General features: G+C 38.2%; 2 protein-coding genes across 2 annotated transcripts in view; one reads left to right on the plus strand and one right to left on the minus strand.

The window, feature by feature from the left end:
* Positions 1-16997, minus strand: part of LOC140951516 (intraflagellar transport protein 172 homolog) — a 57167-nt gene extending 40170 nt beyond the window's left edge. The window contains exons 1-16 of the mRNA XM_073400774.1: positions 16857-16997; positions 15832-15975; positions 15029-15141; positions 14754-14793; positions 13232-13300; positions 12736-12815; positions 8951-9038; positions 7854-7956; positions 7662-7770; positions 7018-7141; positions 6533-6628; positions 6128-6190; positions 5220-5318; positions 5082-5135; positions 3943-4046; positions 427-512 (exon numbers count right to left, since the gene is read on the minus strand). Coding sequence (XP_073256875.1) covers positions 427-512; positions 3943-4046; positions 5082-5135; positions 5220-5318; positions 6128-6190; positions 6533-6628; positions 7018-7141; positions 7662-7770; positions 7854-7956; positions 8951-9038; positions 12736-12815; positions 13232-13300; positions 14754-14793; positions 15029-15141; positions 15832-15975; positions 16857-16895 — 1411 coding nt within the window. The 5' untranslated portion in view covers positions 16896-16997. The remainder of the gene's footprint in view (positions 1-426; positions 513-3942; positions 4047-5081; positions 5136-5219; positions 5319-6127; positions 6191-6532; positions 6629-7017; positions 7142-7661; positions 7771-7853; positions 7957-8950; positions 9039-12735; positions 12816-13231; positions 13301-14753; positions 14794-15028; positions 15142-15831; positions 15976-16856) is intronic.
* A 67-nt stretch (positions 16998-17064) lies between these two features.
* The window catches only part of LOC140952718 (all-trans retinoic acid-induced differentiation factor-like), an 8485-nt gene continuing 7242 nt past the window's right edge, over positions 17065-18307 (plus strand). Inside the window, exon 1 of the mRNA XM_073402158.1 lies at positions 17065-17329. Within this exon, the coding sequence (XP_073258259.1) occupies positions 17100-17329 (230 nt within the window). The 5' untranslated portion in view covers positions 17065-17099. The remainder of the gene's footprint in view (positions 17330-18307) is intronic.

Consider the following 18307-nt stretch of genomic DNA (forward strand, 5'->3'; position numbering starts at 1 on the left):
AGATTTTACGCAATCCTATTGGCTGGCTTTGCAATTTTGGGTACAACCGAACCGGATTTTTACCGTACGAGTGCCACAGGCATCCCACGGAATAAATCCATGAAAATGAGACATTGAAAAATCTCATCAGATGAACACAATTTAGGAGTGTTTCTTGGTGTTGCGGAAACAATTGTTGGTTCTCTTTTGTGTTGTAGTGTTGGTATTGTTCAGTGTCTTTTCAGTCTTTTGTATTACGTCATTTGGCGATTGCACTGGTCCACATCACCAAGAAATTACAATTTAGTAGGATTAAACCTATGAACCCCCCACCCCCCCCCCCCAAATAATTGCTTGGCCCAATATCAAGTTATCTCGAATGACCACGCTTATGTTTTAACTAGATGAGGACTGTTCTGAAATAAATCTTGTATTTCGATAACTCACCAACAGTGATGGTCTTCAAATCAACTAGGTAAGCCATCTTTTTGTTATCTTCAATACCTCTTTGCTTCCTTTCGTTAAGGCGAACACTTCAAAAACAAAGAAGCAGAGATTGTGACTGTGCGTAATGAGCAAAACCATTTTAATACTGCATAAGTTAACCGACCACACCTCTTTAGAGTCATAATTTAAGTACGTAAGTAATAGACCTATTCGGCTAACGCAATGTTGTACCCAATTCAGATCTCTCGGGGTTAAGATTCTTTGTGCACTGTATTTGCATTATAAGGTGGCATTCACATTTAAATGATATGGAAATTCCTGAAACAAAACCTTTTATTCCCAAAGGGTTTGAATTGGGTACAACATTGAGTTAGCCGAGCTGGTCAATAAATTGCTTTATTTGCATAACCGCATCATTGTCCAGCATTGCAATTAACGTCATCTCACGTCCTACGTAGCGGTTAGTCAGAAAAACCACTGCTCCTAGATAGGGTTACAGGATACCTCCAGGGGTGTCTAAGGCCCGATCTTGACTAAAACACTACAAGGGTACATACGGGTAACAAACGAGTAACAAGTGTTTGTATGTTACCCGTACGTTATTGGTATGTATTCGAAAATACCCGTATGCATCCGTGTGTTACTCGTTTGTTACCCGTTAGTGTGTACCCATGTGGTGTTTTAGTCAAGATCCTAGGACCCCCTTTAAACCTTTTAAATGGAGAAAACTCGACCTGGGTAGAATGGTCACTCGCCTTCCCAAGCTATCCATATCCTGTGCCACAGATGGAACTAAACTTCTGGTTAAGTCCGTGTGCGAAACAAAGCCAAAATCCTCATTCTCAGTCTGGGCCCCACCTGTACCAGGTCAATTGGCCAATCAGGATGATGGGAAATTGGAAACGCATTTCGGTAATTTGCTAAATCCCTTGGGAGCCCAGAACAAGGATATCACCTGACTCGTCCCCAGTCGTCTCCAAGTTGTCTCTACTCATTAATTATTACCACAAATACTAATAATGAAAGACGACGGGGGATGAGTCAGAGGATATCACCGCTGCGTTGCAGACGTTACCTACTTTTTTCTATTATGCTATTCTATAATAAACTCGGCTGGAAGAGTGTCAATCTTTCCCGGGATCACTTTTCTCCATATAAAGAGGGCCGGAGGTGCTATTGATTTACGTGTAACATGTTTAAATTAAACTACAGATACCTAAAACCCCATATCAATTTATGCTTATCAAACTGAGTACTTAAAATAAACCAACCATTTTTTTTAAACACTTGCACTGTCATTTTTGTTATGATTTTAAATGCGAGCGTTCAAATCAGCTCTCAAAAGCTAAACCACAAAGGAAATTTGATTGATGGACCTAGGATGTTAAGGAATCAATGTTACTTAGATATCTAGGCAACAAAAAAGTGTCGGAAATGTTTTGTTTCTTATAATTTTAGTTGACAGGCATATTGTATGATCTTCTCCAACCTTAGCACAATTTATTGCACGACAACATAAAGACGGTACCAGAAGACAAGGGTTTACATGTACTATGTATAGTAAAGAAATATTACAGTTGTAGTAAGGAAGTACGAGAAGTTAACAGATTTGACCTTTTCAGGAAGATACTTTCCTGTAAACGTCCCCTATACGGGAAACACAAATCCCTAGTGAATAGTGTTCCCCTAACTAGGAATATCCTATACCTAGTGAAACGTGTTCCACTACACAGGAAAAACATATCCCTAGTGATTTGTGTTCCTCTACCCAGGAAACACATATACCTACTGATATGTGTTCCCTACCCACGAAACATACATCCCTGGTGATACGTGTTACCCTAACCAGGAAACACATATTTCTCGTGAAAAGTGTTCCCCTGCCCAGGAACCACCCCTTATTCTTGCTAATTTTCTCAAGTATTAAATTTCGCGATTTTAAGACATTTGCGACATTTAATGCGCGCAGACAAAAGATTCCGCGAAATTTAAAACCATTTTCGAAAACACAACAATAAGAATGTTTAAAATGTTCTAAGTCCGGGTGATTTTTGAACTGTGCACATCTACTGAACATCTCAAGTTGCATTTTAAGCTCTGAACCGTACATTGCAAAGACAACATACGCAGCAAACAGTTATATTTTGTCTTGTCCATAGGGGTTATATATAGGGCAGTTATAAGTTTACAATAATAATTATCTTGCTCTGACTTGAAATATGTAGTTTTATTGATTTGTGACAAGTGCCCCCTGCTCAGCATTTGCGAAAATAAAAACAAAGACACAATCGCGAAATTTAGTACGCTTTTTGTCCAGTTTTGTTCCCAATCGCGAAAATTAGTAAGACTAAGACATCCCTAGTGATCTGTGTTCCCCTACCCGGGAAACACATATCCCTATAGATATGTGTTACCCTACCCAGGAAACATACATCGCTAGGGGTATTTGTTCCTCTACCTAGGAAACACATATCCCTAGTGATATGTGTTCCCCTAACCAAGAAACTCTTATCCCTAGTGATATGTGCTCCCCACCCAGGAAACGTATACCCTTATGATTTGTGTTCCCCTAACCAGGAAACACATATCCCTCGTGACGTGTTCCCCTACCCGGGAAAAACATACCCCTAGTGATCTGTTCCCCTACCTGGGAAACACATATCCCTAGTAATATGTGCTCCCCTATCCAGAAAACACCTATCCCCTACCAAGGAAACACATACCCTAGTGATATGTGTTCCCCTGCCGACGAAATACATATCCCAAATGATTTGTGTTCCCCCACCCAGGAAACATATATCCCTACCGATATGTTCCCCAACCTGGGAAACACATATCCCTAGTGATGTGTTCCCCTACCCAGGAAACACATATACCTAGTTATATGTGTTTCCCTACCCAGGAAACACATACATGTATCTGTAGTGATATGTGTTCCCTTACCCAGGAAACATACATCCCTAGTGATATATTTTCCCCTACCCAGAACACTCATATCCCTACTGATATGTTCCCCAACCTGGGAAACACATATCCCTAGTGATGTGTCCCCCTACCCAGAAAACACATATACCTAGTGATATGTGTTCCCCTACCCAGGAAACATACGTCCCTAGTGATATGCATTTCTCATGGGTTCCAAATAAGCATCGACGACCAATGAAACGAGTCAGCTACTTTGCTCAGAGAAGGCGGCTACTTTTTTCTCCAAAGAAGAAGCAACTAGTTCGAATAATGTTATGGACAAAAGTAGAATTTATTTACCAGAAGATGTATGTAACTTAGTAATATTACCATTTGTTCATTGCTTGTAGGAGTTAATTGTGTGGCTGATAAGTTTGACTTAAACCCAAATCTTCTTGAATGGAAAACTCGCCCTCAGACACCCCTTGAAAATGAAGACTAGTGGCCCCTTGTTGATACATTCGGTTACTCTATTCAAACCTGCTAGCTACTTTAATTTTTACTGAAACCCCTGCTTAAGCTTTAAGTTTTGTAATGTGTAGTCAGGCATACCTAATCAAGTGCGGGTTCATGAACTCAGTTCTCACAGTTCCAAGAATTTCATTGTTTCCATATTCAACCAGTGACAGCTCTCCTGCATTGAATACCATACATACCTAGAACAAGCATGGAAATTGGATCATTATCTACTCTCCCCTAAGCCAACACTAACACTTACTTCTCACTTAGGGCAAAATGTTGGCTTAGGAGAGGGGTGGGTGGGCAAATTTTCAGAAACTTATAATGATTTAAATTTTCAATACATGTACTTAAGTGGATGAAGTCTCTGCTTTTTTTTTCTTGTTTTATTGTTCTTGAACAGTCAAAGAAAAAAAGAAAGCAACTACACGTGGGACTAAAAGAGAGCTTGAAACAATTTTCGGATCATTATACATTTCTGGGAAACTGCCCACCTACCCCTCCCTAAGCCAACATTGACACTTACTTCTCACTTAGGGCAAAATGTTGGCTTAGGGGAGGGGAAGATAAGCAGTTTCCCAGAAACTGATCCCAATTTTGCAGCTACCTCTGGTCATGTTAACAGGTCAAACCTATTTTTTGCTCACTGTCTCCACCGTTTCTGGCAAGACAAATCTGTGTTACATCATATCACTGTTACATATCAACTCTATAGAAGCTCTGAATTAAATTTTCTTTTAGCAGAAAGAGTGTCCCATCAATTACTACTTTGACTGGACATTGTCCGTTGACCAGCTATTACAGGTACTTCAAGCCTGGCATGCTAGAAACAAATTGAGAGAAAAGTTTATAACTGATCTCTTAAATGAAGCTCGTTTTTTTGCTTCACGCTCTGTGTGCTTGCAATATTGCAGCAATTATCTGTTTTATGTTAGGTCACTTTTTTGTGTAACACAGAGAAATAACATCTTTTTCTGTTCAACAGGGCCCAACTTGAAGCAGCACTGAAATGGCTTAAGGCCCTTCTAATAAATTGAAATGTAAATCAAAACACAGTATTTATTGTAATTTGTTTAAGAAGCACTTTTTATATTCTCAAGTTGGCACTTGAGAGTATAATGGTCTCAGCATAAAATGACTGGCAAAAATCAATCAAAGGTCAAACTGACTCTCTTTTGTATGGATTGACCGATTTGAAGCCAACTTCCTGTGGACATGTAATATGTACATACGTTTTCATTTTCAAAAAAGAACTTTTCATTTCCACCAGTGCCTTGCCAAGGGACCTAGATAGAGAAGAAGAAAATAGCTTAGGAAAAATCCTCTTTTAAAACAAATCCAAATATTCCGATGTTCAGAAACTAACCTACCTCACTGAGTTTATTATGTGAAAGATCGCCAACCAAAAGTGTATCAGTCGTATAGGCCACAAGATATCTGTCTTTGCCCATAATGCTCACTTTATCAATCTTAATCAAAACATAAAGGTATAAGAATATTAATGACCAAAAAAATTATCAAAGCTAAATGCTACACGCATGGGCAAAATTCCATAGCAGGGAATTTGCTGTGTATGATCAAAGACCTTGCCATCTGAGTGATAACGGGAAAACAGTCATGATGATATGTTGTAGACATAGGAATTGTGCATTCAAACATTCAAACGTCCTTAATACAGACAAACAAAGGGGCTGGATTAAGTGTCCACACTACAGAGGTATCTATACTATTATACTACTACATGAGAAATTTCTGCAATTTGATTGACTTAGAGCAGTGGTATTTCAGCTTAATTTGAAATACCTACATGTGAAAATTACAAAACCTTTGCGGGTAGTAGTATAAACAATTAATAGCATTATTTGTATGTAATATTTGGCATAAACACCACTCATGATATTTCAAAATTGTCTCAAATTTCACTTGCCTAACGGCTCAGGAAATTACGTATAACAATTTTGAAATATCACTAGTCTTGTGGTATTTATGCCAAATCACTACAAATCATGCTATTACAGGATTTCTAAACAAAGACCCCTAATGGACAGTACAAACTTTATTCTTTATTCTTAACTCGGTGTCTATATTATTATAGTCAGACTAAACACACATAACCATACAGTGTATTAAAGTATTCCAAGAATTTGCAACCACATGATTTTTATTCAAAACCTTCCTTCACTCTGTGTAGCAGACCCTAAGTTCTTAATACTTACAGATATCACAGAGTTGTTCAAAACAACTTTTCCTGTGAAAATAGCAAAGAAGAGGATGTTACCTCATATCCATAATGAGATTTGAGGACAACACGAGTTCCTGACGATAAATTTTTCACAATGACCTGTAAAAAAAACAAACAAAAGTATAGATAACAAATACAAAAATCAACCTGTTCAAAGAAAAAGCAACTACATTGTACATGTTTAAAAACTATAAAATGACAATCAAAATAGTTTTGCATGCCATCATCATCATCATCATTACTTTTATTGGTTTATTCAGATTTACAATTTTATTTTCTCACAACCCACAAATAGCAAAGGCTAGTCTGGGTGGGCAGTGTCTATATAAAACAAAATATGCACTCCAAATGGTAATAAATTAAAAAGTCAACAAAAGCTATTTCAGTTGAACATAACATTTTAAAAAGATGTAATTTCACATACAATAAATAGCTACCAACCTGGCTGAGTCCAACATAGGTCATCTCAAACTTGTTCTTGTAGACTGATCGTCTTAGGCAACAATCAAAGAGCTCCACACCACCACAGAGTGTGCCCTTAAAAAAAGTTGCTACAGCCATTAGAAAAAAAAAAACAACTACAAGGTTTTTTCAAATATTTGAGCAGTTAGAAGGAATATTACTTCTCAAAGTCTCTTTATAAGTCATAAAGAAAATACAAAGGAATTTAATGTTTAATGAGTGTTTGGACATCAGATGAAAAACTGCTCATTTTTGCATCCTTAATTTTTCCTTCTAAAATCATTTTGTTTGAGAAGTAGAGAGCCTAATCAAAAACTCATGCTTTGGGTTTCATCAGGGGTTTTTAACACCTTGAAACAATAAAAGCACTTGGCCTACAGCCTCGTGCTTTCATCTGTTTCTTGGTGTTTGGAACCCCTGATGAAACTCTCACACTCATTGTTGTGAAGAATTCAAGCACATACAGCCACAAGTCTGGATCCATCTCTCTTCCATGCCATGGAAGTGATAGTGTACAGATTAGGAATCTCTTTAGCTCTAGATTCATCCCATGAACCCTTTCTTGGACTCCAGTTGAACACTCTGAGCCTGTAAAAAAGGAGGAATTGTTGCTGGTTAAATTAGGTATGTGTATCACTATCAAAGCATGCATTTTAATCAGTACAAGAAAAAAGACTATTATGAAAGCCTGTGAACTTCATAAGGAAAACTATTTAAGATATTGCAGATTATGCTGGAAGCACTATTGCTATTTTTATTCAAGTTAGCAACATGTTACTTCAAAACCAACCAATCCTATTATAAGTTTTTTAACTAAGTATACAGTAAGTTTAAAAAATTTGATTTCAAAACTGGGAAGTATTCACTGAAAGGTTTGAGGCAATTATGCTAAAAACAATACTGACATTAATTCACAGCTACATGTACATATTATTATATAACTAAGTGTTACGAGGGACAAAGACCTATTGGTTGGGGATGAATGAGTGAGTTCTGAAAATCTGTGGGGAAATCTTTGTTTGAAAAAAGAGATAAAGGTTAAATAGGTGAACCACACCCATGCCAGAAGGGTCCAGAAGTACCCTCTACACTCATGGTAAAGGATTACCTGTTATAACTGCCAACCACAACTGACTGTCCACTAGGGCTACAGATTGCCACAGTAAACTCTTTTTCATCATCATCTCTGGAGTAATCAAAGTTCTGCAAGATCCTCCCTGATGAACAATGAAACAAATTGTGAGAGAATGTTGGGAAGAGATTTAAACAGTGCAGAAAAAAAGAACATTGTTCAATTTACCTTCTTTTCCATAAGCTATAATTCTTTTGTCACATCCTGCTGCTACAATTGATGAGCCCCAACACAAGGCATATGGGGGACAAGGATGTTTGCAAAGCTGACCCTAAATAGAGGGAAAAAATTACTAATAACGATTCTACATTATACAAAAAGATTTTCCACTGGCTGAGTGTAACAAACGAACTGGAAAATGCTTTTCTCAGCCACTACCATGGGCCTGGGTATAGGTCATGTGACCAAAAGGCGGGCAGTTGCTTTTTTTTGTGTCGACCATTAACTGACCTTCCCACCCACCCACCCACCCACCCACCCACCAGGGTTCTATCTAGGATTTATCATTTGGGGGAGAAGTCCTGAGTGGCCGAAGGCAACAAGCCTCCTAAAGGGGTCCCCCCCCCCACCCCCAGATGAAATCTGGTGCATTTTGAGACACAATTTTGAGAGATGTTATAGTGTGTGCACTAACCTCGTCACATCTTGATGATTTTTTCAATATAGTTACTTATATACTGTAATGATAACAATATTTTTGGGGGGGAAGCTGGGCATTTTTTTTTTTGGGGGGGGGGGAGCTTCTACCCCTCAAATACCCTAGATAGAACCCTGCCCACCGTAAGATTTCAGTTTTGTGGGCTGTTTCAATGTAATGTGCAACTTTGTAATTTTGTTAGTGTCCCATCTCACTAAGGGTACATGTTGTGTTTACATTTTTATGAATAATTTTCAGAATAAAGGTCAGGCTACGGTGGTTGGCTTGGCATGGTTACCGGTGGTGTGTGAGAATAGTATTTAAATTTAGCTTCCATACGGATCAAGGAACTTAAAAAGGGGGCATGAAAATATAACAGCCTTCCAATGGACCTATGTCCAGTCAGAATTGTATTTCTGATCATATCTTCGGATTGCCAGTGGTGATCAAGTCATAATTCATGTCCTTTTAAAGGAGAATTTCCACATTGTCTTTTAGGCTGCACAGAGTAGTTTATAATCATGTTGGATATTATTCATACTTTGGAAGAAGACAAGACTGCAATTTCAATGTAAATTCTCAGAATTTTGTCTTATTTCTGTTTGACAACCATACTCAACAAGCTTACCTGTGATAAACCTGTTCCCTCATCATCAAAAAAGTACCTGACTATGGCACCATCAACATGGCCAGAAAGTATTCCTTTTCCTGAAACACTGCCAAATAAAATGAGAACTGATCATCAATTGACTGATCCACAAGTTCAAAGACAACCTGACAAACTAACTGACTATGATAATATTATATTCAAATAACTGACACTAACTAACTGTCTAGCCAACTGAAAAATGGACTAACTAGTTGACTAACTGAATGAAAAGCTAACTGACCCTCTTTAAAGGAACTGTTATTTCATTATTCAGTCAGTGAGTGCAGTGCATTCATTAACCCATTCGCTCCTGGAGATTTTGCCGAAAAACGCGTTTTGAAGCTAGTCGAGTGGTTTTCTGGTCACTGTCGTGCTATAAAGAGCTAAAACTTACCACAAACCGGTTTACCGGTCGTTCACTTGGCGGCCTTCTGATCCAGATGCAAAATATCAGCTTGCGAAGTTCGGGCATGCGCAGAAAGCAAAATTTCGACATAGTTTTTGGGTTTAAAAGTGACACAGCAGTCTTGACTTTTACTTTTCGCTTTCTCTCCTCCCTTCTTTTTTTGCTTTTCTTGCCTCATTTTTTTTTTCTCTTGCTGGGCATTTAGTAGGCTTCAGTTTGGTGGGAATAGTTTTTAGGAAAGCTTTTAGGATCTTAGGATTAGGTGAAAGGAAAGGTAGGTGAGCAATGGAACAAGATTTTCATGGAGATTTTCAGGTCAATGACAGGTGGTCTTTTGCTTCTTTCTCCGGTGTCCTTGACTGAATTGTGCTCATTCCGGTATGGTTTGAAAGATCTCTTCACTCTACACAGGTTAGCGAAGAAAGTTGTCCTTGACCGTTAAAACTGATGACGTCACAAAGGGTAGAAAGGACCTGGATCCGTACGGGCGGTTATGGGCGGTTCAGGGGCGAATGGGTTAATAGCCATGGGCCGGGATCATGGGGTGACTTGGGTAACTAGGTTGACTTGAGTGACTAGGGTAACTTAGGTGACTTGAGTGACTAGGGTGACTAGGTGACTTGGCTGACTAGGGTGACTAGGGTGACTAGGGTGACTTGGGTGAGTAAGGGTGACTTAAATGACTTGGGTGACTAGGGTGTCTTGGGTGACTAGGATGACTTAGGTGACTAGGGTGACTTGGGTGACTAAGGTGATTTGGGTCACTAGGCTGACTTGGGTGACTAGTGTGACAAGGGTGACTAGGGTGACAAGGGTGACTTGGGTGATAAGGGTGAAAGGGGTGACTTGGGTGACTAGGATGAGAAGGGTGACTTGGGTGACTAGGGTGACCAAGATGACTAGGGTGACAAGGTTGACTAAGATGACTAAGGTGACTAGGGTGACTACGGTGACTAGGGTGACTTAAGTGACTAAGGTGACTAGGGTGACTCGGGTGACAAAGGTGACTTCGGTGACTAGGGTGACTAAGGTGACTAGGGTGACTTGGGTGCCTCGGGTGACTAGCGTGACTAATGTGACTAGGGTGACTTGGGTGAATAGGGTGACTTAGGTGACTAGGGTGAATAGGATGACTTTGGTGACTATGGTGACAAGGGTGAGTTGGTGATTCTAGGGTAACCACCGTGACTAATGTGACTAGGGTAACTTAGGTGAGAAGGGTGACTTGGGTGATAAGGGTGAAAGGGGTGACTTGGGTGACTAGGATGAGAAGGGTGACTTGGGTGACTAGGGTGACCAAGATGACTAGGGTGACAAGGTTGACTACGATGACTACGCTGACTACGCTGACTACGGTGACTAGGGTGACTTAAGTGACTAAGGTGACTAGGGTGACTCAGGTGACAAAGGTGACTTCGGTGACTAGGGTGACTAAGGTGACTAGGGTGACTTGGGTAACCAGGGTGACTAGGGTAACTTTGGTGACTAGCGTGACTAATGTGACTAGGGTGACTTGGGTGACTAGGGTGACTTGGGTGACTAGGGTGAATAGGATGACTTTGGTGACTATGGTGACTAGGGTGAGTTGGTGATTCTAGGGTAACCACCATGACTAGTGTGACTAGGGTAACTTAGGTGAGAAGGGTGACTTGAGTGACTAGGGTGACAAGGGTGACTAAGTGATTCTAGGGTGGCTTGGGTGTCTAGGCTGATTGAGTAACTGCATAACTACCTGACTGACTGTGTAGTTGCATGTCTGACTCACTTACTCAAACACTTACTTAAACACTCACTGTTACACACACACCCACACATTTAACCACTTTATCTGAGTAAGGGAGCTTACAAACGTAACAAAAGTCAAAACTCAGGCCAGCTGGACCAGTCATTTTAAAAATGAAAAACGGTTTTTTGGAGAGTTTTTGCTGTAAACCAAATCACTGTCTTGCTTCTTACTATGATTTAGGAATAGAGTGATCTGGTTGGGCAGTTCTGATCAATATTTGAATTCTCTAAGTGACTGGACAGAAGGCCAGCCACATTTGACTGACGGTAAACAGCCTTAGTGACCAAATGACTGAGTGATTCACTTACAGTCAAAACTGCTTAATATGGACACCTCATTATTACAAACAGTTTGCTTTGTCCCCGGGGAAAGAGAGCCCTTATGTTTTCTATACATTTAACCTGCTTAATACGGACACCCAGTTAATACAGACTCTTTCAGTGGCCCCCTTAATGTCCATTTAAACGAGGTTTGACTGTACTACCTGATGCCAGTGATTGAATTTATAGACTGACTGAATTTTAAAATCTAACTTATTGAGTAGCTAACTGACTATGTCCTGAATCCGTCTCACTAATGCATTTGACTGTTTATGTTCACTAAATAATTACTAATTGATTGCTTTAGTAACATATCTACCTGGTAACCCCCTACTGAGTAAATGGGCTGATTTAGTAACAGGACACGAACATCAGTTGACGACCGGAAAGCGTGCGGAAAGGACTAAACACGACTTCCGGTCCTCAATTTGCCGCTCTGCCATTGGTCAAGCCAGTTGTTTGATTTGCGCGTGCCGTCGTCAACTGACGTTCCGTTCTGTTGCTAAATCAGCCTAATATTATGTGCTGAATGGAACTGCACTGCAGTGGACTTACAACACATTCATGCTTATTTGTTACTTTTTATCAGTGGTAATTTTTAGCCAGGGGCCGACGACAAAGGGTCAGTTATTTAAACAAAGTCTAACTTAGACCACAGTTTAGGAAATCTTTGGACTTCGAAATCTCATCCATAGTGGATTATTTTAAGAAGACAAATGCTTTTCTAGTCTGTGCCATATGATTTCATGAAACTGTTCATGATAAATTAATGGTGTTTAAATAAAAGCATTCAGTATTACACTGCATGGCTTAGAACGCGGTTTTGTTAGACACTGGCTGAACTAGCATGTTTAAATAACTGGCCCAAAAAGTTTACATTTTTCTTTCAAAAGCTCAGTGCAATCAAGGAATTTTGTCAGCCAGTGGACTCGTCCTTTTGCATGGATACATTTCAAAAGCACACATTTTGTTTTATCACTGAGGCAAGTGAGGATTGCAAAAGTGGTTTGTCCCAGTTTGCAGTAACAGATTGCAGTCTGTCTGATGAATTTGTTCCTCAAGAGATCAGTCAAGCGACAAGCTCATTATATTCTTGACTCCACTCTCAATTCTCAAAACTAGAGAATCATTTCTTGAGACTCAAGAATCGAGAATCGAGACGCAACTGACTGTCAACTTACTTTTGTGCGATACAGTGATACATTATTATTATTAGATATCATAACATCCAGTCTTAGCTTATGAAACTTACTTTGCAGCCAAAGAAATGACATAGTTGTCAGTTCCATAGAGTGTTGTTGATTTGTTGGTCTTTAAATTGGCAATACGAACCTGAAAAAGTTCAAGTTAATAGTTAGAATAATCAGCAACTGGAGTACTATATATAATAATCATTAGGGAGCTTAAGCAAAGGCGTTTTTTAGCAACGCAAGACAACCGATTGCAAGGCTTTTCCCCACCAATCTGCCTTGAAGCCATCAAATTTGTATTGCTAAGTGTCTTCACTCTTTAAAAGACCATTTACCTGAGAATTTGGGCAACACCATTGACAAAGAATGCAAAACGTCCACTTCCAGTTGATATATGTTGCTCAAAACCGTCTTTGCTTAAGCTCCCTAATACAGTGTAACGGTAATTATTTACTGAGCACAGCAAGCAAGGCAAGGCAATAAGACATTAAGTGAGCATAAAAAATCACCTATATTACTGGCAAGATGTCTTAACAAGCCAGTTCAAGTCACGCTTACCTTCCCATCTGCTAGGCCAAAGATGATGTTCTGTTGTTCAGGTGGCCATATCAAGCAGGTCACAGGGCTCTATTAAAAATGCCAAAAAGATAGTCTTACATTTAAAATTACATTTGGTTTCTTTTAATAATAAAGTGCTGCTGTTAGTGGGAAGAAAACACTCTCATCACTACACTTTTCCCACTTGCTGAAGTTGCTCCCATTTGTGGGGGTTTTGAAATGGGCATCTCCAAGATATGCAGACAAGTAAATGATGAATTTCCAACCCTTTTGCAGACAAAATTTGCCCAGTGATCTCTACTTGAAGATAAATAAATAAGGTTTCTCTAGAGGAATCATCTCTGCTCCAGAGAGACATGTTGATTTTTATACCCTGTTCCAGAGCAGTAACGTTAACAGAGAGACAGAAATCATACCATGCTGAAGAGCATATCCTTACAGCTGCACATGCATACCTTAAACTGCCACTTACAGTGTACAAGTCCCCCGCCACCAACTCATAAGCCCTTTAGTTATAGGCCCATCTACCTGTACACAAAAAAATTCCCCCCTTCCCTGAATATGAGCTTCCCTCCAAATGTACTGAATGAATTTGATTTACAAATTTTACACTATGACGTTTTGAGGCTTAAAAACCCTTTAAGCCCCCCTCCCCCAAACCTTTGAGCCCTAGCATCCACATACAAATTCTCTACACTGATCTCTATACATTTCCTCAAAAAATAAGTGGAAAGAATTTGTTAAAGGATCAAAGCATTTTTCCTTTAGTGAACATTTCATTAATTTTCTTAACCTTTCCTCTTGATAATTGTCAGAAAAAATATTTTTTGGTCACTATTGGGGCTTAAAGGGTTACAATGTGTAAGACACTTGTAAATGTAAAACATATTTTGATTAGCACTGCTAGATCTCCATTCATACTAGGCGATAGGTCCTTCCAGGTGGCTGTGCCCAAGTTATGGAATGCTCTACCGCGTGAGCTTCCTGATATAATTTCCAAACTTGCATACTTTTAAGAGCAATCTTTAAGACGTACCTTTTTAAGTTTGCTTATGGTTGAATGAATTTTAATTGTTACATATCGATATTTTAGATTTTTATGGCAGAAGTGTAGTATTCTTATTGTTTTGCTTATTACAAATAGGTTTGTAGGTTTGTTTTTTCCATGCTTTTATTTCTAATGTAATGCACATTTGATCATTTTTATGAATACCTGCACAATATAGAGTAAGTAAATTATTATTATTATTATTATTATTATTATTATTATTATTATTATTATTATTATTATTATTATTATTCCAGTTATAAGCCCCATCAGATATATGCCCCCTCTATTATAAATTTTATAAGCCCCACTAAAACCCCTTACAAAGATGTACATGTATAAGCTCTGGGTTTGTAAGAAGCAGTTTATAGCAGAACCCTAGGAGTACTCTTCCTTCAAATGATTGTGCAAGTTACCTCAGAATAGGAGCTCTTCTGTTACAATGTAAGCGAGACTATAACAGACTGAACTTACCTGTTGCACAAACTTGTTGCAGATAACTTTCTTGTCTCCCCTACAAGGAGTTAAAAGACAAACATCATCAAGGATTTCAATAAAACTTGAACTAGGCAGCTGAATGGGCCATTTTCGAGTTACAAAAACTCTCACTATTAAAAAAGGGTGAGTGCAAAACTTTTGTGTCAGAAAATAAGTTTTATTTGCATGACAAAAACAGAGTTTTTTTCAAATCATCATCAGGGCTTCGCACAAAATAATATCAATAATGTAAATTTGAAACAAAATCCTACCATTCTTCACCAATTTTGTACACAAATATAATGTTGTCTGTTTGTCCCACAGCTATTTTGGTAGAATCTGGAGAGAATGCAAGTCCCCTTACAATGTAACTCTTCTTTCCAGCCTACCAAAGAAAAATATTCCTATAGTCATTGCTCACAATTGATATGTATTTACTGATACTACCTGTACATCTTCTTTTATGTTCACATAAGCATTCAAAGCCAGCAAGGATACCCCTTGGCCTACATCTCAGAAGTTACATGTATAAATAACATCTGCAGTGAATACTATTGTAGATCAAATCCTTACTAAGGTTAAAACAGAATTTCCTTTGTTTCCTAGCATGAGGAAACTTCTGAACTTAAATACTGGTTTTAAACTGAGGATAGATTTTAACTACACGTATTATAAGCCATATCATCATCATCATTAATTTGGCTGTGCAGATGACCACAGCTTTCTCTCACTGATTGTGGTCCTGTGCAAGCTTAAGCACTTTGTCTTTGCCTGAGTTGAAGGATGTTGTTTTGATGCACCAGCTGTTGTTGGATGTATTTGAGATAAGATGTGTTAATAGCAAGGTCTCTTTTCACAATTGGTTTTAACATTCTGTTGTTCCTTGGAATACAATTATAATTTAAATTATTATTAATTAATTGAAGCCATGTACATATATTAAGCTAAGCTTTTTAGGTAACCTACATCTACTCCAAGAACAGATTTTACCTACAACATACACTATAATGCAGTCTGTATATGGTCTTCAAATGGTACATAGTGCTATTATCAGTATTATTAACTAGTTTTGTACCTGTGAATTAGCTGGTTTTGTTGAAAACTTGTCTCTTCTCTCACCCAGCTCATCATAGAGTATAACTACCCTGTCCATGGTAATGACGGCCATTTTGGTGTTGTTTGGTGACCAAGCCATCGCAGTAACCTTGCAGGCCCCATCCTTATAAAAACAAAATAATTAGACCTATTCATTTTGATGACAATAACATGTGTTATTGTTATTGCCATTTCTCAAATTCAATTACCAGATACCATATATACAAGCAAAGATGCTCATATAAAAACATTACCACTGTATTGTAGCATAAAAGCTTCCACCCATGTCAAGAACAGCACAATTGGAAAGTATGGGATCAGCAAGTTGTTAAAAAAACTGGGAGTATGCTATATACCTTCTCTAAAACCTGTTCTTATTTCAGCTGTTACTGTCTAGTTTATGTTGTTATCTGTTTTAGCTCTGGTTTCAGATTAAGGACTTTCTGGGACTTGAAAAAAGTCCTGTTTGGTTATGCTTGCAGGTTAATTTTCTTTTAACCTGGGTTGATTCATAGTTTCATTTGACGCCTAGGTTTTAACCTAAAATTGACCTGTAACACATGACATGTACATGTAACAAGTCTGTACAGTGTAAACAGTACTTTAACTGTGACATATTTATTTATAGTTTATGCTGTGCAAAGATACAGAAAAAAAATTTAACTATCAGATGCACCTTAATTATTAACCTTTAATTAAGATACTGTACATTAGGTGTATGATTGCAAAGCTTACATATATAGACATAACTTACATGTACATTGTATGAGATACAAAGAGTAATAATAAATTATGAGCTACATGTAAAAGCTTTCAATCATAAATGAATCACAGCATTTTCAAAATAATATAAGCAAACTTTTTGGTTTTAGAGCTAAATTTTCTCCTTAAAAGTCTGCTTTGACTAGCACATAGAGTCAAAATTATAATGATAGAGTTCCATAACTAAGTTCAATTAGAGTTCTAGAACAGAATTAAGAGAAGAAGCGACGTTTAGATAATAACCTGTGGGTTTAGTAGAGTTTTCATGTAACGAAGCTGCATCCTGGCGGCTCTGGATCTTCAAGTTCAATACAAAAAATCACATTCAAAATAAGTATTTTGTGACAGCACAGTCGCCATGTTTTTGCGCTTGAGGTATCCTAGTTACTGGCTCAAATTACCTCCAGCGGTTGTCCCCATGAGAGATAAGTCACATGACTTTAGAGTGAAATTGAAAACACAGCGCTGAATTGTTTAGTTATAAATATGAGCTTAGATTTTTATCGTTTTTACGTAGGATTTTTACTAGTTTTTACTTCTTTTACTATAGATTCAAGTTTTAGTAGCTTTCTAAGAGCTTTAGTTAAAGATCCAGTTGGAATCGAGCTTTGTAAACGGTCTTGTCATGGGAGAAACACTACTACGTCTTGTAACAAACACATTTTGAATGAAACTACAAGTGGAAGATGTTGTGTTAATAAAGGATCCGTCGTGGGGTAAGTAAGGATTTAAACCGATCTTCAGCGGTTGTAGATACACTGTTTGATTCTTAACTTAATTTCTTTGGTGTGGTTATCCATAGTGTAATATATACATCCCCTTCAAAGTGTGCTCTTTTAAAAATGAGATCTTGCTGAAAGTACTTTAAAAAAAACTATCAGGCTAAACCAGTATTCAGCCTGGTTTGATTCCAGTCTCTGGAGACAAAGGGAATTCTGGTTTGACTGGAGAACAGATTTTTACTTGCAGAATACACAATATGTAAATACTGGCACCCAATTTAAGAATGAAATGTTTATACTCTAGAATTAGAAGTACACCACTTTTGATTTTTCACATGACTCTGGTAAATTGTCTAGGCGTGGATTGTGTTTCAGACCTTATAGCATTCATGTGATTAAGCCAAAGAAGAGGACCTGGAGACATTGCCTGTTCATGGACCCTTTATTTTCTCTTTAGAGATCGTCAAGAACATGTATGAAAATATAAACCACGGGCCACTAGCACAAAGGTCTAGTGGCCGGGAAAAGAGAAAATAGATGGTGTGTGGACATCTTTGGGAGCAACTGAAATTTGCTTTTCCCAGGAAAAGAAAATTACTATTGATAGTCATCTTGAAAAGTCCTTGAAATTGACTATTTTGTTTCCGTGACGTCATTTTCTGTGAAATTAGATTCAAAACATAGGAAAAGCAAAAGGTACAGTGTATAGTGAAACAAAAATAAATGCTCAGTATCAACACCATGTCAATGACTTATCGTGCTCCCAACATGTGAGTTGAAGTGCTTGTTGTCACCTCTGGAGCAGCCTGTGCAGATATGATTTAACAAACATGAGACTCCAATTGTCACTCTTTTGTTTGATCATTTACCTTAGTGTCAGCAAACTTGGAGGTGTTAATGATAAGGTGTTGACATGCGGAGGGGACTAAATAAACCTCTTTTTTTCCCAAAGTTGTCCACAGACATTCTTTT

This window comes from Porites lutea, chromosome 11, assembly GCF_958299795.1.
Source record: "Porites lutea chromosome 11, jaPorLute2.1, whole genome shotgun sequence".
In the NCBI taxonomy this organism is placed as follows: domain Eukaryota; kingdom Metazoa; phylum Cnidaria; class Anthozoa; order Scleractinia; family Poritidae; genus Porites; species Porites lutea.